This window comes from Corythoichthys intestinalis, chromosome 22 (genome assembly GCF_030265065.1).
Source record: "Corythoichthys intestinalis isolate RoL2023-P3 chromosome 22, ASM3026506v1, whole genome shotgun sequence".
In the NCBI taxonomy this organism is placed as follows: Eukaryota; Metazoa; Chordata; class Actinopteri; order Syngnathiformes; family Syngnathidae; genus Corythoichthys; species Corythoichthys intestinalis.
The window spans coordinates 24,511,648-24,538,059 of record NC_080416.1 but is presented as its reverse complement, the minus strand read 5'-3'; the positions used below and the strand labels follow the sequence as shown (position 1 = coordinate 24,538,059).

At 39.9% G+C, this 26,412-nt stretch overlaps 1 protein-coding gene across 2 annotated transcripts; it reads left to right on the top strand.

Annotated features, from left to right (window-relative positions):
• Window positions 1-252: 252 nt before the first annotated feature.
• LOC130910449 (14-3-3 protein zeta-like) lies at window positions 253-25,914 on the top strand. 2 transcript variants are annotated; one of them, XM_057827778.1, is made up of 6 exons: window positions 253-410; window positions 6,150-6,448; window positions 14,010-14,130; window positions 18,352-18,512; window positions 18,590-18,685; window positions 25,797-25,914. In XM_057827778.1, the coding sequence occupies exons 2-6, from the start codon at window positions 6,155-6,157 to the stop codon at window positions 25,875-25,877; spliced, it is 753 nt and encodes a 250-aa protein (XP_057683761.1). In that variant the 5' UTR covers window positions 253-410; window positions 6,150-6,154; the 3' UTR covers window positions 25,878-25,914. The 2 variants fall into 2 exon arrangements, with proteins under 2 accessions (XP_057683761.1, XP_057683762.1); XM_057827779.1 differs by lacking the exon at window positions 253-410 and adding an exon at window positions 859-1,007.
• The last annotated feature ends 498 nt before the right edge of the window (window positions 25,915-26,412 follow it).

Genomic DNA, 26,412 nt, shown 5'->3' with positions numbered 1-26,412 from the left:
AAGGGCAGGTATGAAGGTAAGGGAGAAAAGAAGGTCAGAAAGGGTGGAGACAAGGAACTAAAACAGTAAGGCTACGTGAACACAAGCAACCTTGATGGAAGACTGTCAGGAAAAAACGAGGGGTACTAAGAAAGGAATCCTTACTACTCATTTCCTCCTAAAGCCCTGTAGAGGCAATAAAACAAGTGTAAGCCGCATTTTCTAACACGTCTTGTCGCCATTTTCCCCTCCTTGCTGCAGTTGCCAGGGCAACCGCCCGTGACGTCACCCGTCCCAGCTCGACCCTGCTGGTGTGGCTTTGATTGGAGGGAAACCCCGTGGACGAGCGGGAGAGCGAACATCAGCTGTGCGGCCCGAGAAATCAGGAATCGGGAAGCCACACGCAAGCGCCGATTTAACAACGACCACAGGTTAGTTGCGGCGGGGTGGGGTGCAACGACGGTGGGGCAATTTATCCGCCGATTCCGGGCTTGGTCGTCAAAAACCCTTTCAGAGCTGGGCGAGTGCTCGCTTGAATGGAAACCGCGGTGGTGATGCTCGCTCATTGTTCGGCGGGCTAGTACGGTCGCCTACGAAGCATTCGTTTTTCCTTCTTTTCCATTAGATAACGACGCTTCGCTGCTTGAATTGCGTTGACTCGTTCACGAACGTTGTGAAATACACGAAATAGCTCAGCTATGGCCATTTTTTGGCGGCTGTTTTCCGGGAAGCGAAAAGGGCGTTCACTAGCGGACATGGAAGCTAGTTTCCAGTTCATTCAATTTCCAGTACATTCCTCACAATAATCCCACTTGCTGACTTTTAAATGTAAACGAATATTACATTCCGTCCTGCTTCCGGTGGGTTGGGCGTGTGTTTTTTCGGTTCCTTTCGTGCAGGTGTGTATGACGTGAAACCGGGTTAGCCGACATTCCACAGAAGGGCGCAGGTGGATGTGACTCACGGGCTAGTAGTGCCATTTTGACTCTTATTATTCCTTTTCTAAGACTGTCTTCTTGAGTCTCACGGTAAGACGACGTTTAACCATGTCCTGTTACTGCTCGGCACGCGAATTTGTATCTTTGTATAACGAGAGATAACTGGAGATCCTCCGGGGCTTAAATTTCCCAGTTTTTACCTGTGCTCTAATGAAGGCTGCCATTTTGAGTTGGGTGTCCTCACCAGTGGTGAACTGAATAAGAATCGTTTTCTCGTCAATAATCGTCGAGGGCTTTTGTCACGATATCAAAAATTTCAACTCTATATCGATACTGAATATCATTTTCGATACTACTAGTAGATACAAAACCACAAACTGTGATTTTTGTTGTTACTAGTAGACGTTCAATCCATTTGAACTAGAAGCTCTGGCAGCGAATGAACATTTGTGCAAAGTTATGTGTGATCAACGTCAAAACAGCTACATTTTAACTCTTTAGACTAGTGGTTCTTAACCTGGGTTCGGTCGAACCCCAGGGTTTCGGTGAGCAAGTCTAAGGGGTTCGGCATAGGACCCACGGGGCCCTATTGTCACGCGCTGACCAAATCAAAGTGGCGTGTTAGATTGTTTTTGACTGGCTTGCCCCCAATTTACGTGCTTTATTTCAACTGCTTTTCTATCTGATGGGAGGAGAAACTATTTTGCCTAGTGGAAGTATGACTCACACCTGGTATGAAGTATAACAGACTGATGGGCAGTGTGGACTTAAATTTTGACCTGTTTAAAAACATGCTGTCAGAATGAGAAGTTGATCAGGAATCCACTTAGATATTAGGTGTGATATATTTTTTAATCCCGAAGACTTTCGTGAATGTATATGTGAAACTCGTGGGATTCGGTATCTTTAGCCAGGTTAAAAACCACTGCTTTTGATGTACAGTTGTGTGGCCTTTTTCATTCTTCTGTGAATTTAAATTAATCACTTGTAGACACTAATCCATTTAAAGTGGGAGGACTGATAGTGAATAAACATTGCCATTCTGTCAATGGCAGCCAATGAGTTCAGTGAAAATGACAAAATAGCTTCCATTTTGCCTGGCACGGCCAGACTGTTCTCCCTGCATTTTTCAAACACTGTGAGAATAGTCTCGGACCCAACCCATTAACGGCCTCTCGAGCAAGCACAAAATCAACCGTCCAATCAGATTCATTTATTTGCGTGACGTGTTCTTAACGAGTAACGTCACTCTTCCGCGTCGGAAGTCGTCTCCACAACAACACAGATGGCGAACAGGAGAGCCGAGAATATGTTCCAATCCACAGTAAAATCAATTTTATATTGCCAAAAACACATCAACACAAGTCATTGACAAATCTGTCTCTCGCTAGCCATATTGAATAAACTCCGCTCTCCTCGCATCTTCACTTCCGCGCGCAAGTCCCTCGTCTCTTTATTAACGTCACGTCCGCCCATTGCTGATTGGTCCACTCCGCTGTCTGTTTGCTGTGGCTTGCTCCGCCCTCAATTTTATCTGCTGAATGGTGGCCAGACTCAATAGCTGGAACAGCGGTGAGTCTGGTGTACCAGGCTAGATTCCATTACCATTAAATTCAAGAGTCACACAAAATTTAGCCCATGACAGCGATTTTCTGTTGATGTCTAGTACTGCCAAAAGAAATAAGTAGCGATACTTCTGCAGTGAAATATCATGTCCGGATACATTTCATTATCGATATTGTTTGATACTTTTGACAACCCTATCCTCAAGGCCATACTCAATTCTGGAGAAACATCAGTTTAACATTAACTCATTGGCTTCCGTTGACGGTCCAGATGGATCAGACGTCTATCGTCGTCAATGGGTGTTTTGAAATATAGTCTAACTACCACAAAGCATACTCCGAATACTTTTTCCTTGGCTGGCAGTGAATGGGTATGCTATTGTCTTTGTGCCATGCTAGGATAGTGCATTATGCCTATTAAAAGTTTTCCCTGGTAACTAGAGGTAGGAATGTCTAACCATTTTATTACGATTCAGAGGCTACGATTGAATTATTGATGTGCCCCCCCCTTTAATGTTTCGTACATTAGTTCCAAAATTGTTCAAAAATCCTCTCAGGCTAAACCAAACTACTCTTTCAGTATCAAGTTAACAGTTCAAAACGGTAAATAAAATACTCAAGTCCCCATTCTGTATCAGCAGCTTTAAACTACATTCAATTAATTTTATGTTGTGAATCAACCGTTAAAGTTAAAATTGCTCCCGTTATTCCATAAGTTCCCTTCTGTCTACTTTCGACGTGTGAAAGTTTTAAAACTTTCATCATTTAAAGGTAGATTCAAGTAAAGAGTTGGGGGATTTATGAGTATTTTAGATAAAAAGTTGATTAGGTTCCAGAGAAGTCTACTGCTTTAAGATGGCGGCTGTTTACTAACGCCGGCAAGTCTAATTTTGCATCTAGTTCTACATATATGTGATATCTACCGTAGCATTATTGTGGCTGTATTTTTTTAGCAACTAGCAATTGGGCGTTGTTTGTCGCGGCTGTCGGCCGCAGTCAAGTATTATTGTTTTTTTTTCATCTAGCGCAGGGGTGGGCAAACCGGTCCTCGAGGGCCGCAGTGGGTCCTGGTCTTTGTTCCAACTGACCCAGCACAGATAGTTTAACCAATGCGGTTTCAGCAGAAATGAGAAGCACCTGACTGCAATAGACTGATTGCACTTGTAAAACAGCAGATTGGTGAAAAGGTGTCCTCCTAATGGGTTGCAACAAAAACCCGCACCCACTGCGGCCCTTTGTGGAATAGTTTGCCCACCCCTGATCTAGCGGCATGAGTTGAACATGATATTTACTCTCTGTCCATTCCTCATTGCGTCCCGAAGACCGTTCTGACAGTGTTTTTTGTTCCAATTTCCTGGTATAATTCAATAATCGGAATTTGGATGTTTGTGAATCGTTCTCGAAACTTCCACGGCCGAATTGCGAATAATCTAAGAATCGGAAATTTCGCACGCCTTTTCTAGTAACAAGTATTTGTGTTCATTCACAGCCTTCCCAGTTCAAATTGGCATGTACTAGTGACAAACTAAATTCACAGCAGGTGGATGAAAAGAGCCACATGATTGGATGTCTGTCATCATAAACAGCACCAAAATAGTTAAAATAAGTATTTGATGGTTCAATCTTAGTGAATTTCTTGGTACATGGTTCATTGTACTAAATGAACATTTTTATTGTTTGCCCTTTACATTCATGTTTCTCTGCAACCACGTATGTGTCCACGCATGTGGATTTTTGGTTATTGGCTAAGTTTTTTTTAAATTTTATTATTTTTTAAAATAAATGACAAAAAACAGTCCATCCATCCATTATCTTCCGCTTGTTCCGGGGTCGGGTCGCGGGGGCAGCAGCTTTAACAGGGAAGCCCAGACTTCCCTCTCCCCAGCCACTTCCACCAGCTCCTCCGGCGGGATACCAAGGCGTTCCCAGGCCAGCCGAGAGACATAGTCTCTCCAGCGTAGTCCATTGCTCTATAAACTTCTTGAGAGGTTTGATAGTGCGAAATTACTGATTGGTCTCAAGGAAGCATGTCAAACTGCTGCAAAGAAACTAAGGGGCCGTTTACATGGTGACTCTCCGAGAATACGAAAAATTTCAAATTTGCATTTATATGGGCCCGTCTCCATTTGAACAATTTTGAAATTCCGCATGCAAACGATGTAGTATTCATACCAGGCCTTAGGGGGCAGTGCAGATTTACAAGGCGACAGCGAATGATGCACTTTGACTCCAACAAGCTCCTCAGCCCGGAAAAAAATGTCCTCCCACTCGAAGCAATGGCATTTTTCTTTTGTTCAAAAAGGCACAAAAATGGAAACGTTCAACATATTCAATTTAAAAATATTATTAAAACAGTAAATTAAAGCCGACATTCTGCCATATTTGCTGTTTCTAATGTTTAGTAGCACTGCTGCGCACGCCCAATGAGACGTGTACGAGTGGTGACGTTATCGGTGCGATCTCGCGCCGCGGGAGCTTTTAATATTCATGCGGAGTAAGCCCCTCCTCAATCCCCCGCAATGGAATTCTTCCACTTTGGAGGCAGGATTCAGAATTTTTCGTCTTCACCTTCCGTCTTTGCCGACATCATGTGCACGTGAGGCGATTCCGCTACTGTCATTGTGTCTTTGTTTCGCAGAGTCGCCATGTAAACTGCCTCTAAAGCAACCTGTTAAAATACCAATTACTACCATGCATGGTGAATGAATGGCTGCCATTTCTGCTGCAGTTTGATCGTACTGTGTTGATTAGCGTGTTCTCTAAGTAGTCATTCCAAATGTGGCGTTTCCTGGATTGATTGGAGACTAAATTGTCTCTGGTGTGAATGCGACTGCAGTGTTTGTCTAAATGTGTCATATAATTGGCCAATGATTGGTCAGTGGTGTATTCTGTTCTCGCCAAAATAAGCAGGGACAGGCTTCAGCTAGCCTGTAATGAGCATAACTGTAGAAAGTAGATGAATGGAATATCTTCTGTCAAGCAGGAAGCTGTTAATTTTTAACTTCAACCACTGTCAGGCTTAGATCCATTGGTTACAATACGTAAGCTTTTTGTCATCTTTGTATTTCTTATAGAATGAGCATAAAATGTTCAGATAGTTGCGAATACATGCCAGCATTGTTTTTTCGCCCAGAAAACTTGTAAAAATAAAAATGATGCAATATTTAAATGGTCTTACAAAAAGTGTACACTGTTTTAGCTTAGCAGGGGGCAAGAAGCACTTGGGGAAGCCTTGCACCCAGTAATATTAGTGAGTATACTCAAAGGTTTGCCACCCCTGATTTATGAAATCAAGACATGTTTTTGTTCTAGCTGCTCAGATGTCAGATATTTTTCAAATACATGATATTTTGGTGGAACGAACAGAACTACTTTAGGGAAGCTAGATTTTAAGGCCACTTTTATGGGTTTACCAGAAATGTATTTTTTAAATAATCATTAAATATCTTTGTCTAGTTATGCTTTCAAATAAAATTTGACCACAAAAAACGTTGAAGTCAAAGTGGTTGCGTCACATCTATTGTAGTTGCACTGTGATCATATCAGCCTTCCCCTCCCCCTCTCAACCTCCCCGACGCTCTCGGCTGTATCCGTAATCTGTCTCCTTTGTTTTCTCTCTGTCGTCACCCCCTTGCCTTCATCCTTCTTTCCCTACCTTCCTACGCAGGAGCCATGGTAGACAAGGAGACAGAGGTCCAGAGGGCCAAACTGGCCGAGCAGGCCGAGCGTTACGACGACATGGCCCACGCTATGAAGTTGGTGACGGAGAAATGTTGTGAGCTGAGCAATGAGGAGCGCAATCTGCTCTCCGTGGCCTACAAAAACGTAGTGGGCGCCCGGAGGTCCTCGTGGAGGGTGATGTCCAACATTGAGGGTAAGGCAGATGAGCTATGCAAGGCCAACCACGCCAAGGAGTACAAGCAGAAGATAGAGAAGGAGCTCAACGACATTTGCCATGAGGTTTTGGTAAGGCTTTCGCAAGCGAAACTACCTGTTGCTAAGCAGTCTCTCATCTCATTGTAGACGTTTCTTGCACAGACAAGATTTGAAAAGTTTTGTCTGTCTGGGCTACAATTCCAAATGTCTTTACTTGCTTATTAAAGTCAAATCTGCAGGCCAGCTATATATAGATGCACAGCACGGATGTTGTGTATTTAAACCCTTGCAATTAGTTGCGGCCACCGCAGGCAGTGCTTTGCGTCTATGGTAGACTTGAAGTCTCAGTCATACAATCACGGTTTATTTACTTACCCTTTACTCATTGGCTGCGCAAAATGTTCAATGCATTTTCATCCTCTGCTGTTTAAATATGGCACTGAAACATGAGCATTCACAACCAGTGAATTGGAGATCTATTTTCAATGGGAGGCAGAGTTAAATACAGTGAAACAAAAACCAAATCAATCTTAGTGTTATTGGGGTCCAGTAGGTAAAACCTACAGAAGGCAGGGTTTATGTATTCGGTTCTGTTTGTGTTAAAAGATAACTGGAGAACGAATTAGGGGAAAACTAGCATTAACATTATGGGCCGAAGTTGCCAGGCATACTACTTGTGCTGGGTAGGCATGTGCCGGTATGAGATTTTCACGGTACGATAACCGTGAGCAAAAATACCGCGATTTCACGGTATCACGGTATTGCAATTATAGCTCCAAAATTTTGAGATGTATGGGTTTAAAAAAAAAAAAAAAAAAAAATTCCATTGAACAAGATTTCTTTTCAAAACATATTTGCAAATAGGAACATGAATATAATGTGAAAATAAACAAAAAATAACATATTTTATATAAAATTAAAATAAATAGAACCTAGACTATACCCACAGCCACAGCTCAAGTTGCTCAGTATAAGAGTAAGAACTAAATAATTGCTATAAAGAGTAAAAAGACTTCTAAATAAAATTAAAAATATATACTGTATGATTTTTTTTAAGGGGGAAGCTCAAGTGAAGTTTCGCCATTTTCAGCCACTGTGTCAACTCTAGTCTACATGATGCCATGCCTTTGTGTTAAAAAGAACAAAGAATTCATAAGTTAATAAGTTAGTTGAAAATGTATAAGTTAGTTTTATAAATTAGTTAAAATGTAAATATTGTTGAGGAAAGGTTTCATCTAAAAAAAAAAGTGAGGAGTGAGACCTCCTTTTCTCAATTAGCGATCTTTGACGCGATTCTTTTTCTTTCCCCCCCTTCATTCAAGCTTGTCTCTCACTCAGCAGCTGTGAGACATAAAACCACAACGAAGCTGCTCTCCCAGCTTAGCCTAGGCTAACATTCGTCTTTGTAAGTTTTAGTTAGTTTGTATATTGAATTTGAAAGGAAAATGTGCGTTTTGTTTTTGGCTAACTTTTTAATGGTGCTACTGCTATCCTGTTGAACCTAATCACACGTGGAAAAATACAATTGTACAACGTTTTAAATGTATTCATTTGTATATTTCACCACGATTTGAGAGCTCAATAAATTGAAGAAAAGTACGCCTTGTGTTTGGAGGATTTGTTTGTGGGTTTGCTGGCTGTTTAGCAGAATAGCATCACTGACACTCAAGGCAACAAATGGGAAGGGGTGAGCGCTGCCGCACCAAGCCACTTCGGCTGCATTTTGGCACATGAAAAATAGCGAATACCGTACTAAGGTATGACGGAAAATTTTAGTGGTTTTGAAACCGCGACGTTTTCACACCACGGTAAACCGTGAAACCGGTAACCGGCACATGTCTAGTGCTGGGTTGCTGGGGTTGAAGTCCGTTAAGTCGACACATAAGAAACCTCGTAATGTGGGCTTCATATTTTTTATGTATACTGGATGGATTTATTGAGCGGGTGAAAAAAAGTGAAAATTGGCATTTTCTAGCCTTGTGGGGCAGAATTGTCATAAAATGTTGATTCTGATTAATGTAAGCAATAGAAATGATGAATAAAGACACAAGCAAAAAAAAAAAACTCACCATAACATAATAAACATATAAAGTCTGATAAATGCTACCTTGTACTCCAAATTGTCAGCCTTTTCACTGTCATTTTTGTGCTCATCCTTGACAGACTCTGTGTTGTTAACTCGCCCTTGAGATCATGTTTGATGTCATCTGTCATAAAGATGTGGGCATCCCTGAGTACACTGTCCTCCCCACATCTACACTAGCATCCCTCAGCATCACATGTTTATCCGGGTCATTCTACCACATTTCTCTACTCCACTGTGTAGATCTATGTGGCATGATGACTTCTGAAAAGCAATGCAGGCAGTAATGTGAAGGCAAATGGAGAGTTCCGAATAAGATCTAGCTATCTAGTTATTGTTGTACTAGTATACTCACATTTATATGTCCACTTGTATGCATTGTGTATCCTTTTATTCTCAGTCAAAGCAATCATGCATGCATGTGGGTGTAGTACAATATTAAAGGAAAATGGTGTGTTTTTAAATGTAGATTTTATTTAGCCATGTGTCTTATTTTGTAAATAAACATGGCTAAACGGGGAGTTAACTGTATAGTAAATGATAACTGCATGTTTTTTTTTGTTTTGGCTTGATTTTAATCTGTGCCAAAAAATATTTCCAGGGAAATTTAAGGGGTAAATTCCAATACCATAATATATAAATTGTTGCCAGTTGGCTTTTTAAATTTAAATTTTTCCATTATAGTTAAAAAATGTGAATGCATGATTGTTTTGACTAAGAATAAAAGGCTACATAATACATACAAGTGACCAGTACATAACACTATCGTGTTTAACCTCAAAGCCTAGGACCTAGGCTTTATAATTTAAGAATCTAATGTATCTAATACATCGATATAATCCCATAATAAGCCATCCTAACAGCAACATAGGTCAAAAAGATAATAAATAGCACGCTAGCCAGTTAGCCTGCTGTGTCCGTAATTCTTTTCGCGCTAACGTCTGGCTGCAATGTACGTCTTTTTTTTTTTTTTCTGGCCCGCACATTTCCGCTAACTTGAGGCGTGAGCAGAATTAAAGACACACTGATTTAAACTAGATATTATCATGTAGTTGTTTCGATCCAAAAACTCTGTGTAGCATGTATCATTGAGTGTAAAGACACAGCTGTGAATGGCCACAGTGGGGCTCTGTTTGGCTTTTATAGCTCAAACACTGTCATTTTGCATGGGGCGCGAGACAAAAGTCACAGACAAAAAAAATCTCGACTACTCCTTTTAAGTATTTACCTTTTAAAAATTTCAATTTTTCTTTCTTTGGATCGATTATTTATCCAAAATATCAGAAAAATGTAACAAAAAAAATACAATTAAGCGATAGTTATGAGGTGACCTGTTTAGACACAAATTTTTAGGGCCCGAGCACTAAGCGTGCGAAGGCCCTATTGTTTTGCAAAGGATTATTATTTTTTTTTTTATTTTATTTTTTTTTCAGGGCAAATGAAAACGGCCAATTTGGAGGCCTGAACATGCACGAAAAGTCACCAAAATTTGCACATACGTCCGGAAAATTGTAAATTTCGATAATTTTGCAACGTTGCAAAAAAATATAACAAAATGGCTCAGTGGCGCCCCCTTGAAATTTTAAAATTGGCCTATAACATTAGGGTCTGTCAGCGTAGAGCAATGAAATTTGGGGGGTCTATACCTTGTCCAAAACCGCTCCAAAAAAGCATTTACACGCATATTCCAAACCCAACAGGAAATCGGTTATTTTGGATCAAATATGAAATTTTTATCGATTTACAGGGTGCACATTTGAGACCTTTTCGCCGAGGGAGTTAGTTGGATCATCTTCAAAATTGGTGAGACTGTTCAGGAGACATATGAAATCTTAAGTTTTGAAAATGGTGCGTTTTCATTCACGGGTCTGACCTGGGCGTGGTGCCAAAGTTGACCATTTTTTCGGCAAAATGACAAATTCAGTAAATGACTTATAGTTCCTTGACACAACGTTCAATCTTTTTCATATTTGGCATGTATGTGTGGTATCCCACCCTTAACACGAGTGCATTGAAATATTACCCATTAGGTCTAGCGCCCCCTAGTGAGAACAGGAAATGCCTTTTTTTACGAGAGAGGTTCCTCCTCCAAGGGAAAAAAATCTGTTGACCTCAAACCTGCATCAGGGGAGCCTTAAGACCTGTGTTCAGGTGCCTTATGAAAAATATTGAGGTTTCGTTGAGGCGGAGGGGTCCAAACAGGAAAGTGAAAATGAACGTCAACAATTTGTCACGCAAAAAACTTTGAACAGTCATAACTCGGCAGATATACAACATATCTGCGCCAAACTTCCCGTGTTTGTTGAGAGTCATACCCTGAAGGTTCTTGTAGGGGTCATTTGCATCAACTCTACAGTGCCAACTAGTGGCGACAGAAAGAAGTTTTAAAAAAGGCCTTTCCTATTGGGTTTTTTCAACATAGAGCGAGGAAATTTGGGGAGTAGATACCTTATGCAAAACTGCTCCAAAAAGTCTCTTGCACCCATATTCCAAATCCAACAGGAAATCGGGTATTTTGGATCGAATGTGAAATTTTCATGGGTTCACAGTAGGAGTTTACATTTGGAGGCTTGAATATGCACAAAAACTCGTAAAAATTTGCACATACATGCGGCTTTAGATAACGTTCGATAATCTTGCAATGTTACGAAAAAATGTAGCAAAATGCCTCAGTGGCGCCCCCTTGAATTTTTCAAAAATGCGTTTCCTATTAGGTTTTTTTAACAGAGAGTGATGACATTTGGGGAGTCGATACCTTGTGCAAAACTGCTCCAAAAAGTTTCTTGCACCCGTATTCCAAATCCAACAGGAAATCGGGTATTTTGGATCGAATGTGAAATTTTTATCGGTTCACAGTAGGAGTTTACATTTGGAGGCTTGAACATGCACGAAAACTCACAAAAATTTGGACATACATGTGGCTTTGCATAACGTTCAATAATCTTGCAACGTTACGAAAACATGTAACAAAATGGCTCAGTGGCGCCCCCTTGAAATTTTCAAAAAGGCCTCTCCATTTAGGTTTTTTCAACGTAGAGGGATGAAATTCGGAGAGTCGATACCTTGTACAAAACTACTCCAAAAAGTCTCTTGCATGCATATTCCAAACCCAACAGGAAATCGGGTATTTTGGATTGAATGTGAATTTTTTATCAATTTACAGTGTGCACATTTTACACCTTGGCACCTAGGGAATTAGTTTGATCATTCTCAAAATTGGCGAGACTGTTCATGAGGCATATGAAATCTTAAGTTATCAAAATGGTGTGTTTTCATTCACGGGCCTGACCTGGGCGGGGTGCCAAAGTCGGCCATTTTTTCGGCAAAATGACAAATTCAGTAAATGACTAATAGTTCCTTCACACAACGTTCAATCTTTTTCATATCTGGCATGTATGTGCGACATCCCACCCTTAACACGAGTGCATTGAAATATTACCCATTAGGCCTAGCGCCCCCTAGTGAGAACAGGAAATGCCTTTTTTTACGAGACAGGTTCCTCCTCCAAGGAAAAAAAATCTGTTGACCTCAAACCTGCATAAGGGAAGGCTTAAGACCTGTCTTCAGGTGTCTGATGAAAAATATTGAAGTTTCGTTGAAGCGGAGGGGTCCAAACAGGAAAGTGAAAATGACTGTCAACAATTTTTCTCTCCAAAAACTTTGAACAGTCATAACACGGCAGATATACAACATATCTGCGCCAAACTTCCCGTGCTTGTTGAGAGTCATACCCTGAAGGGCCTTGTAGAGATCATTTGCATCAACCCTACAGCGCCAACTAGTGGCAATAGAAAGTCACTCGTTTTTCCAATACATGTCCAGTTCTTTTCAGGTTGGTCATTGTAATTTGAAGACCTATTGTAATACTTATTTACGGCCCATGTCCACGTGTCTCTGTCTGTTGCCATGACGACCCTTTATTCGCCATTTAAAGGAAATATTTTTTTTCAAAGACTCAGGCAGCTTATATAGCCACAATATTTGGCACACTTCGTCGAATTGGCCCAGTTAGAAGATTAATTTTGGTTTTGAATAAGGGCTTGACTGCACAGCTCAGTAGTGGCTCCTTTTTTGTAGTACTCTCTCCAATAGGGGTTTTTATCTCTTGGGTGTGGGAATGTAAATAGGCGACTTTCGAGCATGTTATGTTCTAATGAGATGATTAGAGAGGAGCATCTGCCACCACCCTGACCTGCACACAGTCCGAGTTGCGTGACGTCCGAGTTGCGCTAGATTGCGAGGGCCCGTTCAGTCCTGCTTGCAGGCCTAGTTTTCATTGTGATTTGTTTAGAAGTTTAAAATATGTGAGTGAATAACTTTTTAGTCGTTTTTTTTTTTTTTTTTTAACTAATTGGACATCAATTAATGATTCTAAGCGAAAGATGATAATTGGAATATATTCACTTACCCTTTTTATAGCAGGGTTGAAACAAAAGCAACTGTGATTTGTCCGCAAACAAGGGTCTTTTGGGTAAAACGAACAAATTAAAAATAGTCCGGGGGCATATTAAGCCATGGAACTGCTATGGCAACATATAGACATATTGTTCTAACAAACACATTTTTTTTTTTTTGTTAAAATACAGTTGTTTATTTAAAAGAGGCGACCACGAGAAGAAAGTGCTTTTTCAGCCTTGTATGTGTTTTCCACCATATCATCATCACACTTATCTATTTTTAGGGTGGGTTTGCCCTGTACGATAATAAGTAATAATAATTGGACTGTGGACATTACGTTTTGGATCATACTAAATGTTAATGTTGTCACCTACATGACTCAAAATATGTCCATGTATGTCTATGAAGTTTTTAAAAATATTTTTTTAAATAAAATCAGTCACATTAAAAATATTTTTTGGGGGGGTGAGAAAAGTGTGACTTTGACATGTCATTCAGTAACTTGAAATCTCATTAAAATGGAATTAGTGCGCCTACAATGTTTTAACTCTCGGTGGGAGAAAACAACCTGAGAATGCTAGCCGATTTGAAGCACTGCATTTTGAGAAATTTTCAGGGCCATTCAACACATAGCTAATCAAGTTGGGGCTAGAAGCCTAGAACATGTCACTGGCACACGGCATTTGGATTTTGGCTGACAGATTTCCACATAATTGACACAGAAAGAGTTGTAGCAAGTGTCAGTAATTTGTTTTATGACTGGAGTGTTTTTCCCATATATATAAATACTGGCTGTATCTATTGCTCACTTACTTGGCATCAAATCATCGAAAACTACATGCCTACATCTAAATTTGGTTGAAATAATGTTTACCAAAATATTGCTTCCATTGGCAATGTAATAGAAAAAAACCCCTCAAAACTCAAATTTTTTCCCAGAAAGTGATTTTGGAGATGCATGCGATCTGGCGTCAGCAGTGATAGGTTCGTTTTAGAGTCTGGCGGGCGTGTTCTCACTTGTGTCCAAATTCCTGTTTTGCTTCGTCACCCAGCAAATCCATTGACACGAGTGCTCAAAGTACAAATAGTTTGTTACTATGCTTAAGCACTTAAAAAAAATAATGTACATTGCTGGCATTCAACAGTGACACCCACTCCTAAATCTCGTAGGGACTCCTCGACAATTACCTGATTAAAAATGCCCAGGATTCTGACAGCAAGGTCTTCTACCTGAAGATGAAGGGCGACTACTACCGCTACCTGGCCGAGGTTGCCTGTGACAAAAAGCAAGGTGAGTGACATTGTCCATTCTACATTCTGTTCCTTCTCATTCGTTCATTTGTCCCCTCTCAGTCAAAATGAATTGGACGTCTAGTGCCATCAATGGTAGCCACTGAGCTAGCACACACTATTTTAGTGGAAAACTTGACAAAAATGATGACGGCAACCTGTTGGTTGTTTCAGTATTAAGGTGACATCTTTATAAAACGATATTTCAGTAATAAAGATGTGACTGAAAATTCGCTAATATTGAAGAATAGCTAAAATTGCATTTTCAGTTTTCAGATAAAAGGCCGAAGGTTTACCACCGAAAGTGTGAAGAACCTTAATCCTCTTGTGATGACATAATCAAAACACTGCAAGCTAACACTACTGGTTCACTGTCACTTTTTTTCCTAAGACTTCTATGCCCCATCTGCCAGTAGCTGTTTAATCCGGCGGGTAGCGACTTTGCTGGGCTTGGTTGCAGCTAAACTGCCCACTCGCCTGGCTCTCGATTGATTCCACTTGTTGCACACGAAAACGAGTCTTTTTTTTTTTTTTTTTTTTTTTTTTTTTTTTTTTTTTTAAATAGTAGGACAGATTGTAAAAGCCTTGTAAAGAGCCTTACTAGTTTTGGCAAAACCAGAATAGCTTTTTGTTGTGAACTATAGCTACACACAAATGTACATCGAGATCTCATTTGGCTTAGCAATTTGAGGCGTGAGACCAATTTTTCGAGTGTCCCAAATTTGCCATGACGTGTGTGTCTAAGTCCTCCGAACAGAATGCTATGACGGAGCCAGCGCTCACTGTAGCCGGGTATGCACCCACCCAGTGGCGCTTTTAAGTGGGGGCCACAGGGGCACTGGCCCCCTCTCTAATTTGAAGTGCCCCAATTCACATGTTATTACAAAGTATGGCAATTGGTGAATCCTTTTCTGAAGTGAGAATGAAAGTTTGTAGAGCATGCTGAATATGTAAGCTACTTTTGTACTTTTATGGCGTAAATCAGGGGTGTCAAACCAATTCCACAAAGGGCCAAGATTTTGTTCCAACCAATGAAGAGGTCAACCTTTCACCAATCTGATCTCCTACAAGTGTAATCAGTTGATTGCAGTCAGGTGCTGCTTGTTTCAGCAGTAAATTCATTGGTTAATCTGTTTGCGCAGTTTTGGATGAAATGAAATTCAGGACCTTCTTGGCCCTTTGTGGAATTGGTTTGAGACCCCTGGCATAAATTAATGCTTAACTACACGAAAACGTAAACGGTGAGAGCGGAGTGCAGTTGTTGTGTGCAGCTAACAAGGCAGGATGTGTCTGAGGAAAACGTTTCTACATGTCCGTCCATGATCAAACGCAAGTAAATATTCCTTTAGTTAAAGAAAGTTTGTAGTGTTTAATTTGTAATCGCTGTATTCGCTGCCATTTAACACAAAGTTGATTTCCTGATGAGGTGCAAAATTTGACTTAACACCAGCCACACAAAGAGAGCAATAAGCAGAGTATAGCGCGGTGGGCACGCGAAGGACCAAGGGGTGGTGGTGCGACAAGCTGCTGATCGCGGGCCGAGTGGCATTCTCGTTCGACAAGGAGCATTGTCAGGCACAAAATGCAAGCCACCTCCGTTTTAAAGAGTGTGCCATGATCCCAGTATTTGACATAATGCAAAACACGATGTTTACTCACTTCCTCGTAAGTCCAGTGGTCCCACAGTTGTCGCACACTTGTTTTGGCCTATCTCTGGGTGAACGGGAACTTTTTGAAACCCAAAAAGGCTCTCACGTCTCTCCCTGGTCCAGCTACAAAACCCTGCAGCCGTTTGGCTGGCGTGATGCGAAAAATTAACTAATCCGCAAAATCAGCTGAATCTGCAGTGCATCTGCATGCTGTAAAGCAATGCTGTATTGTGAGGTGCTGACCCAGGTGATGTCAAATTCGCATTCGTCCTCAACTCCAGCCGGAAGTCATTCATTTTCATGGCGCGGGATTAAAAAATTGAATAAATAAAACGATCGCTTCCACACACATCCAAGCGGTGCATTTCATTCAGGAGAATAAAATACCGCGTGAAATATGCAATAAACAGGCTTTTTGGTTTTATACGCACTTTAAATTGGCTTTTAAAAAAAGTGACTAAATTTATTGTTCCATGTATTATATCCTTACTTGCACACATAGTGACTTAATTCAAATTATTAACACCCCCCCCCCCCCCCCCCCCAAGTTGTCGTTTTTACCTCCTAATGCAGGATAATCAGTGTATTGCCTTGTTGACCAAAACACACCGAGGATGACAGCAACATTTGCCCCCTGAGGGTTGCACGGGGCCTCTTCTTGGCCTGTTTCAGAAAAATCCTAGAATGGCGGCTGCACCCTCCATTGGGGTTTCAGAATGGGCACCTTTTAACCCTTAGATGCACAAGTTGCTGGACCCAACACTCTTCCATAAGTGGGTCAAAAATGACCCATATTAGAGCCAATGTGTTTTTATGCCATTTTGGTGAAGAATAATCACTTGTATATTAATTAGTATGATATTAAGGGCCACACAAGAATGATTTAGTGCTTGAAATATCTTTGATTCAATTTTTTTTGAAAAAACAAAAAAAAAAAAAGAACAGCAATAGACTTTATCCTTCCTTGTATTTTTTATCATCAATGACGAAGAGCTCCCATGCATCTTTTTGGTGAGACAGCGGTGCTAAGCTCTTGCGGAGGCACTGACCAATATCTGAGGACATTGTGGCTCTATGTTCTGCCCTGGGTGGGAGGTAATTCTCTCTAGTAAGAGCCCTACCAACTCATTCTGTTGGCCATGATTTGGACACTTTCTTCTTCAGAGGACACATAAGTGGAATCTTATGATTCAGATTGATCCTGTTCAGTTGGATTTCCAGGTGGACAACTCCCACTGCCACCTGGACAATAGTCTGGGTCCTCATCATCTGAAATTACGGACACTTGAGTCCAACCCCGTCACTGCCTCGCCATCATCCAACATTTGTAGGACCATTTCAGCTGTAAATCTAGCACAAATCCGATTTTTTTTCCCCGACTTGACTGAACGGGAAAAGTCGCATAAAAGTGGACCATTTTCAAATTCGATCCAAGTCACTTTCGTATGTGGTTAAAATCCCATCCAGGCCACATTTTTCCAGAATGTGGCTGCAGTCCGAACTGTCAAGTCCCCCAAATTGGAATTCATGCAGCAGTTAACATCAGCAAAGAGCGAGAGAGACAGGGTGCGACGGTAGTGCTGCAGCTGCGCATTAGCGTTAGCGCCTAGCTTGAACGCGGCTTTTGGGGAAGGAGCGGGCTTGACAACAGTCATAAAAAAATAAAATGGGTTGAGAATAAGCCTGACAATGCTCGGTTATCTCTCTGCTCCTGCGCATACGGGCCAGTTTGCTCAGCGCATCTCGGACTGCGAATTACAGCGCATGTGTGATACTTGAACAGGCTCAATGGACAAAGGCAGTCTGAAAGGGTACGCCAAAAAAACATGACAAAAAAATTGGAATTATGCATTAGGACCTACGGTATGAACCTAGCCTTAGTTAGCTAGCTAGTTAGGAAGTAGGTTAATTTGTTGATAAATAATAATAAAGAGTCATGAAAGACACACACACAAAACACTATGTGGACATAATACTTAACAGAACACGTATCCGCTCTTGCTGTGTACAATCATCTTCTTAATGGATGTCACTTTTTACATACTGTACCTAGTCTGTGTGGTCCACGGTAAATTTATTCCTGACAGCCAAAGTTGATAAGAATGAAAGATTCCCATTGGATTCCATAGAAAATGCATGTGGGTCATTTTTGACCCACTTGTGGAAGCTTAGGGTAGTAATACAAAAATGACAATTTCTTCAAATGTATAAAAAGTTCATCAAAAATTTGAATAGCATGATATCAACAACATGTTTTTTGAGGAATACCTGAAATGAATTGATAACAATTTTTCATTCGAAGGTATTTCAAGAAAACAACCTCACCGGGTCATTTTTGACCCACTTATGCAGCTAAGGGTTAAACTAAATTTCTCGTGCCTCCGGGGTTGTTTAACCAATGCTAATGCAAAGGGCAGTTATAGGAAAATAATGAAATAAAATAATTTTAAAAAATGTAATTAAAAATGAACTGTATGCATGTGTACTTTTTGGCTTCGGCCAAGAATTTTGCTTTCGCTACATCCCAAATCAATAACCTATTTGATATATTGTCACACCCCTACTCTTACCAGAAATCGAGTGCTCAAAAGAGGCATACCAGAGTGCCTTGGACATCAGCAAAAAGGAGATGCAGTCCACTCATCCCATCCGCCTCGGCCTGGCGCTCAACTTCTCAGTCTTCTACTACGAGATCGTCAACTCGCCCGAAGAGGCCTGCAAACTCGCCAAAAATGTGCGTCTTTTTTTGGTTTTGTCCTATATTATTCCTGAGGATTGCCTTTTAAATTGGCTAATCGACTCACTTTCCAGGCCTTTGATGACGCCATTGCCGAACTGGATAGTCTCAGCAGCGACTCCTACAAAGATAGCACTTTGATCATGCAGCTGCTTCGTGACAATCTAACTGTGAGTTGCCTCGTCTTTTCCGACACAATTTACCTTTTTAGTGTACTATAATTTTTTGTACTATGTACTTTTTTGTACCTTGCAGCTTTTATAACAAAGTGGCGTATTTATGGATTCGTTTTTTTTTAAATCTTAAAACGAGCTTCATAAATTCTTATAAAAAATGACTTTTTCATTTCGCTCCGTGGCCCTGCACATCATGACGCTGTCACTACTTAGTGAGTTCAAAGTCTCTAATCACTGGGGCGAATGTGTGTATTCTCCAAACGCACATAGCTTTTTAGTGCAGTTTGTGCGAAAACTTGTTCATCTCAGGTACATACTGACTTGTCAAGAGAAGACTCTTACAGCCAATACAGAGGAGCCCATTTAAGTCTAACCATGGATTATACCAGGGGTCGCGTTAACTGAATATTTTCCGTCGTTGACTGGTTTTTTAAAACGGTGACAGAAAAAACTAAAGTCCATCTGTCATTTTGACAGGTTGCAATTCACACCCCAGACCACAGGGTGGCGAGTGAGCATATTAACCCTTTAAGGTCTGGGCATATTTTGTCTGATTTTGCATGCCTTTGAAGTTGCCTTTATATTTCAAAGAAAGAATTGTTTACGATGGCCTGGTTTGGTCCCTTTTTTTGTGACACCTTGAACTTCATGTCCAAATTGTTGTTTCCTTCACTGATCAATTATAAATCATCATTTTGGGCCCAAAAAGACCAAAAATTCCAAAATCGTTTTGTCAAAATTTTTAATATTGATGTCCAATTGACAACCAAACATGCGTAACGAACCGTTTTGGAACTTTGTAATATTTATTCAACATGTTAGGATGAACATTCAACCAAAAAAATTTAGAATAAATAGTCTTATAGTTGACAATTCAACATAAACAACAGGTATAGCCATAGGCGTTTTTTGCCTTTATACATGCTCCAGTCAAAACAGGTTATATACAGCAGACCTAACAGTGAAGAACAGTGAAAAAATATATACCATCTAACACAAAAAGTGTTTAGAGGCCATCTCTTTATGAGTTTAGGTATTGCGGCCCATCGCCTGATGAAAACTATGTACACACAATCAAGCTTCTTGAACACACATTTATATACACAAATTGAGAAGATTGATGTGGGAAAAAAAAAAAAAATATAACATTGGGGGGGAAAAAGCATTTTCAAAAATATTTACAATAAACAAGTTAAATTTTTTTCAGTCATGCCACTCCGAAAAGCAGTTTCGTCCTGGAATTAGACACGGCTACATCACACAGCTCACACTTCCATGGGGTGTCGGTCCTCTTTCCACCCTTCCACTTTCATTTCACTTTACTTTCATTGTCACTATAAATGTACATGAAAATAAGTCAGTATTTATGAAAATAATAAAGTATAAAATAAAAATATATACAGCAATAAATAATAATGGAAATCTATATGTATGACAATAGAAAGAATACCATAGCTGAATATGTGCTACATCCCTAATCTTCATATAGAAAGAAGAACACCACAAATTATAAATTCCTGCCTGGGATACCCACAGTGCACGTACGACTTTGATCTGATATGCACATTTTATTATTATATACACAAACACACACTTATATTGCATCAAAATTAACTTTGTCTTGCAATATCAAAAGAAACTTTCAAAAGAAACGTTTTCAGCATGAAAAAAAAGAGTGAGTTGGTTTACCTCTGCTCGTCGATGGCGTCACCCACGTGTTCAAATCCGTCACTATCTTCACTCGAGGACTCTTCCGAAGAAGACGATGATGACGAATTTGGACCATCCTCTTCCTCAAGTTGATCAGAAGCACAATTGCTTGCGCTAAATTTAGTTTTCTGTTCATTGTCAAAGTCACACAAAGTCGCTGCTCGATCCAGGAGTATCCAACTGGCCGTCGCTCGCCACCTCGCTGCTTTAGAACACTCCTCCCTCTCGTTCGGTTGAACCTCGCACCGCAGTTATATTTATAAAATTTTTTTAAAAAAAACGCATTTTGTGCTTCCACTGTGACTTAAGGGTTCGTTTGATTTGTTTTTTTTTCATGGAGCTTCCGTTTTGAAAAAGGACTAGAAATGATGGAAATATAGACATAAACAAATGATCCATGCAGCGTTTTAATGTTTTTTTGAGAGGACAATAAAACTATAAAACTTAAATGACAATATCTCACGTTCTAGTTGGTCGATTGACTTCAAATAATAACGAGAGTAAACCGCAACTTCCGCACTTTAAAACGAGACCAACCGACGGCATGTGGGTGACATAATTAAAACGTGAGGGCGCTTCAAAGACGACGTGCGCTGAGGACGTGCCGGCGCGTCCTTCGACTCTCAAGGGTTAATTAGCTATTGTCTCTCTTGATGCATGACGTCGTTGGCCTTACTCGGAAAAATGTCAAGGCAACTGAGTGTCCGAAGTTTCTTCAAAAAGCCCCAAAACGACGATGGTGTTGATAAGATAAAAGAGGTGAAAAAAGAGGGACTGATGCAGTGGAGGATGAAGGATGACAACGAATCAAGTGAATCGCCGGTTCACTCCTCACTGCGGCGAGCAGTTGAAAACGCCGCCAATTACCAAGAAGGGCAGAATTGGTAACACGGTGAAAGCGGCATAAAGCCAAAAAAGCGGACCAGACTAGCCAGAGCCTGAAATTATTTCAAGGAAAATATGGAGGGTGGCACCACTGTGCGTACTCTTTTTGTTAAGCTGAGCTCGCATACCACGGTAGCACGTCGGCTATGAACGAACACTTGACGCGCCGTCACCCAGGTGTATTTCGGAAGACAACAGGAAACAACAAGCTAGCGGATTGTAAGTCCATACAACTTTCTAACGATTTTTTAAAAAATTGAAGTTTCCTTTATGTGCGTCGTATCAACGTGCATTTTTATTTAATAATAATAAATATAATAGAATTATATAATATTTTATTATTATTAAATGTATTAGGATCATGGAAGGTCCCACTTGGGGGCGGGGATATATATATACAGTGGGGAGAACTCCCCAATGGGTTTTCCCATTGGCAGTGTATCAAATACTTGTTCTCCCCACTGTATATCCTGTATATACATAATATAAAAATATATATGGAAACACAGCACTGGCCTGCTTACTGTAATCCATGACTGCACTAATGTTAGTTACTTTATATTAAATATTATTGTATTATTGTGTATATACATATAGTGACTGCATCAAGATATAGTCATTGTAAAAATTTAAGTGACGGGTAAAAATAGATTATGACCGGATTTTTATGACCCTGTCAGTCAAAATGACAGACAACGAAAAAGTCTAGCGCAACCTCTGGATTATACATACAGTGATACCTTGACATACGATCCTTTCGACATCCAATGTAAAATTTGACTCTCCATTTGTCTCAAAATATGACATGCCTGAAATACGACGATTTACAGTGTATCACAAAGGTGAGTACACCCCTCGCATTTCTGCAGATATTTAAGTATATCTTTTCATGGGACAACACTGACAATACTGACAAAATAAATTATATAAGATGCACACATACTACTTTTCATTGTGTCAAAGTGTCATTTTGTCAGTGTTGTCGTATGAAAAGATATACGTAAATATCTGCAGAAATGTGAGGGGTGGACTCACTTTTGTGGTACACTGTATGACGGCGTCGCAATTTTGTTTTCCCCGCAAGAAGGATGCACGGCAGATTTTCTTGTGAGAAATCAACATGGGTCGCAAGAAGGTTAGTGCAGGAAGTGAACAAAGAAAAAGGGTGAAGCTTACCATTGAAATTAAGAAGGAAATGTTCGAAAAAATGTGAGCTTGGTGGCGCGTGTGCAGGGCTCCAGACTGCGACCAAATGGCCGCATTTTGCAACTAAAATTACAGCCAGTGTGAGTATTTTTTCCCCATCTATTTGCACATGCGCGACCAGTAGGATTGCAGATTTTTTTTGTTTTTGTTGCTGACATTCACGATTAAATCCGCTACTTGGCGGTAATGTAACGAGCTAGTTTGCCAAGGGAAAATATAACAGGAAAAAAAGGTGGAGGTGGACGATGTGCGAGGCAGTCGCAAACCAGTTCCTGGAACCAATTAAATTCGTATGTAGCAGTACCACTGTATTTCAAAAGAATGGATGTAACAATTTTGCCTTGACATGGCTCTCAACTGCTACACTAGCATTTGTCAGACTTAATCAAACGGATATACCAAGAGAACGCTCGTGCTCATTAGTTGTTTTCAACCAGTGCTCAGAGGACTTTATTGCCCCTGAAGCTTCCATCCAATGCTTGATCCCATTACAGAAGAATGGTTTAAGGCTAGCTCTGGGTGTTTTGACTTTAAAATTTAAAAAAGGGGAAAAGACTGCTACACTAAGAGCTAGCAGTTAGCCCCGGGTCTGAAGTTGCTAAGCCTGTTACGAGATTCAATGAGTCCATTTATCGCAAGGTAAATAAAAATGAGGGAGGTAATTTTCAAGGCTGCGTTTTATCACCGCATGCGTGCATACATTTGTGCATGCGTGTAAATGAGACTCCAGTTGTTGTGTCCAGATCTTTGTTGGTCATCAACACGCCGTAGAATTACAGTTCACACATACAAAATAAGGAAACACATCATATTAAACACAGTAAACGTTAGCATTGATACATTGACACTAACGGGGAACAAAAGACGACCTGCTTTAGCCTGCTATAAAACTTTGGCAGTCTTCTCCAAAATGCAAACTTGCGGTTAAAAGGTGACACTTCAAACATGAAAAATCGCTGGTTAACAGCATTTGCAAACGAAAAAATGAAGAAAAAAATCTATTGGTGACACCTAAACAATGACAAAAAGTGCTTCTTGCGGAGTGTAAAGTTGTTAGCGGTTTAGCGAACGTCCTTCCGGTGAACATTTCACAATAAAAGCACGTCACGTTTGTCATATAAATATCCATTTCTGGAGTTAATTCTGAAATCAGGGCACCCCCAGAATTGATAAATCTAAATTCAAGACTTTTAAGACATTTTTTAAATGCCATTTCAACTGAAAATTAATACTTGCACCCATTATTTAGATCATATTGAATCATATTAAACAAAGCACTGAGCATCACATTTAATCTCAATTACTAAGTGTGTTTGACAAAAGAATGCACATATATTGAAGATACAATTAAAACACATTTAAAGTAACATTATAAAGTCTGTCAGAATTTTTTTAAACACACGCACACAATAATTATGGACAAAAGGAGGAGGAGGACAGGACTCAGACCAGCCATCTTCTGAAACAGGCTAGCCGCTAGTGCACTTGCCAAGACCCCAGTGAACATAGCTAACTCTTAAGTTAAAACGGCGAAATTCATATTCATTCGAAAGGCAAACCGAAATGTTTAGGCAGGTCCACTGCCTTCGCATGACCCATAAACTGCAACCTAAAGTATCTGGATGTAACTTGAGCCCCTATCACATACTCCAAAACAACGGAAATATCGTGGAACTTAACAGTGCTGCAGTTGTGTGTGAAAACAATTTCCCGTGTCGACTGACATGGGAAGCAGTGTGGGTGAAAGCAGGCGTTAAATTCCCGGGTCACAGCAGATGGCTGATGTGACTTCCTCCCTCTTCGCAGTAAGAGGAAAGGCGGTAAACAAACATCGCAATTATAAACATAGCAAGCTGGAAACAGCTAAATTAAACTGAAAACATGACCAAAATTAAAATGTCAATTATCATGTCGGGCCAGGCCAGGGTTCTTTCTCACTAACTTTTTGAAAAAACTACATATTGGTGAATGAATGATAAACTAAGGAATACTTGTTATAAAATAAATAATTTGGATAAAAAAAAAAAGGCGCTGTATGGTCATTGCAGAGCCAGTGCGTGCCTATACGCCCTTTTAAATCTTCCCCTCTGCGAGTCCGCAAAACCACATCTGTTTATTTATATTTAACAAACTTTTCCAGCGTTATTTCGTTGTGTAAATAAATGTATAATGATCATAAAAATATGTAGTCTATTTAAACATGAAGAAATGTGCGGGGTTTTTTTCCTGCCAATGCTTTTTTAAATATTTTTGAGAACCCGCGGGTACCCTGGAAATATATGGGATTAATACTATTATGTGTAAATACTATAATACTGAAGTATTCAGATTCTACACTAAGAATAGCTTTAAAATGACACCCTTTTTAAAAAAAGATGAATGACAATGAATATTATAATATTATTATATATAGTAGTATATACGATAATAATAATGCTAGATTTTTTTGGGGGAAAGAATTGTTTTGAATAATGTTGAAGTCAGTGTTCTGAATGTGTTTACGTTCCGTTTTTTTTGCACTAGTAAATGCTATCAGCTAAGCTTGCACAATATATCTTATCTATATGTTTGAACATCTCCATCACGATGTGTAATAGTCAAATCGCAGGACAACCAATTTTTTTTTTTTTTTTCAACGTTTCAACTTTTGTTTCACTTTATAAATGCAGCAAGTGTGCAGATCCTGTATTAAATTAGGGCCGATGGCACCATTTTTCAGAGCATTGGAATCGGGTGAAAAGGATCGTGTTTTAATTTAAAAACAACATACAGTACATTCATGTTTTTCTGCTTCATGCTCTTACAGCGCCACAGCACTCTCCCTCCTGCTAGGCAGAGCGACCAAACAGTTTTTCTTGGTCAACAGTGCAGCTATTCCAAACGGAATTATTCACGTTATTTGGTGAAACTTTTCTCGTTTTAATATCGCAAACTCCCCAAAAATCTCAATGATAGTTATTTCCAATATTGTTAAAAAAAATATTAGTCGACTAATCGTACAAATAGTCTGCCGACTAATCGGGAAAAAATCAGTCGTTTGGGACAGCCATACCGAAAAATATTTCCTCCACACCCTTCTCACCTTTTTAACCCCTGACCCATTTTCATGCCTGAATCGGATAACATCTCTGTAAATTTCCGTATTAAGACACCTGCTGTTCAGTCAGGTGCAGCATACAGTATGAATGGATTTTTTTCTTAAATTTTATAAAATTTGAGTGGTGCATTTTAAAGTCTGGAAATTACGGTAGTCCTTGCACCAAAAGAGAATGAGCACTGATATTTGTTACCCATGTGTTTACAGCTATGGATGGCTGACACACAGAATGAAGGCGAAGACGCCGACGCCCAAGCAGAGGTGACGCCAGAGGCCGACAACAACTGAAATCCTCCGTAACATGAAAAAACAGGAAAGCTTAAAATTTAAAAAAAAAAAAAAAAAAAAATTTTTTTTTTTACCTCACCAGCCTAAGTTGTGTGCGTGGTTGTGCGTGTGCTCATTCATGCACATATGTGTATGTTTACGCTACACTGAGTGTGTAAAGTACAGTATGTGTTTGTCATCGTAAGAACACCTCCACTGATTTATAAAAAAAAAAATTTTAATTGAACATTACTCAATGTGTCAATCAATGGATGTTATTTTTCTTTCAATTTAAGTCCCGATGTAATTTTTCTTGGTTGCAGATTAGACCGTCATTTGTGGTAGCAAGCTGCTACTGGACAAAAACAAACCTCAAACTATATTTTGATACTTTGCATATTTTTACTTGAACTGTTGTGACACTTGGGTCTACAAAAACGCGTCAACTGAAACAAATGGTCACCATCATCTGATTCTCATCCGTTTTATGAAAAATTTCAGGTTTCGTCTAAAAACCTTACTAGTTACTGGACAAAGTTCGCTGTTTTCACCCGGC

What these genes read in the sequence shown, in the direction of transcription:
- LOC130910449 (XM_057827778.1), top strand. Translation starts at nt 6,155, where the DNA reads ATGGTAGACAAGGAGACAGAGGTCCAGAGGGCCAAACTGGCCGAGCAG. An exon ending in ACATTTGCCATGAGGTTTTG is followed by an intron (nt 6,449 to 14,009) that starts GTAAGGCTTTCG and finishes TAAATCTCGTAG; the next exon opens with GGACTCCTCGACAATTACCT. An exon ending in TGCTTCGTGACAATCTAACT is followed by an intron (nt 18,686 to 25,796) that starts GTGAGTTGCCTC and finishes ATGTGTTTACAG; the next exon opens with CTATGGATGGCTGACACACA.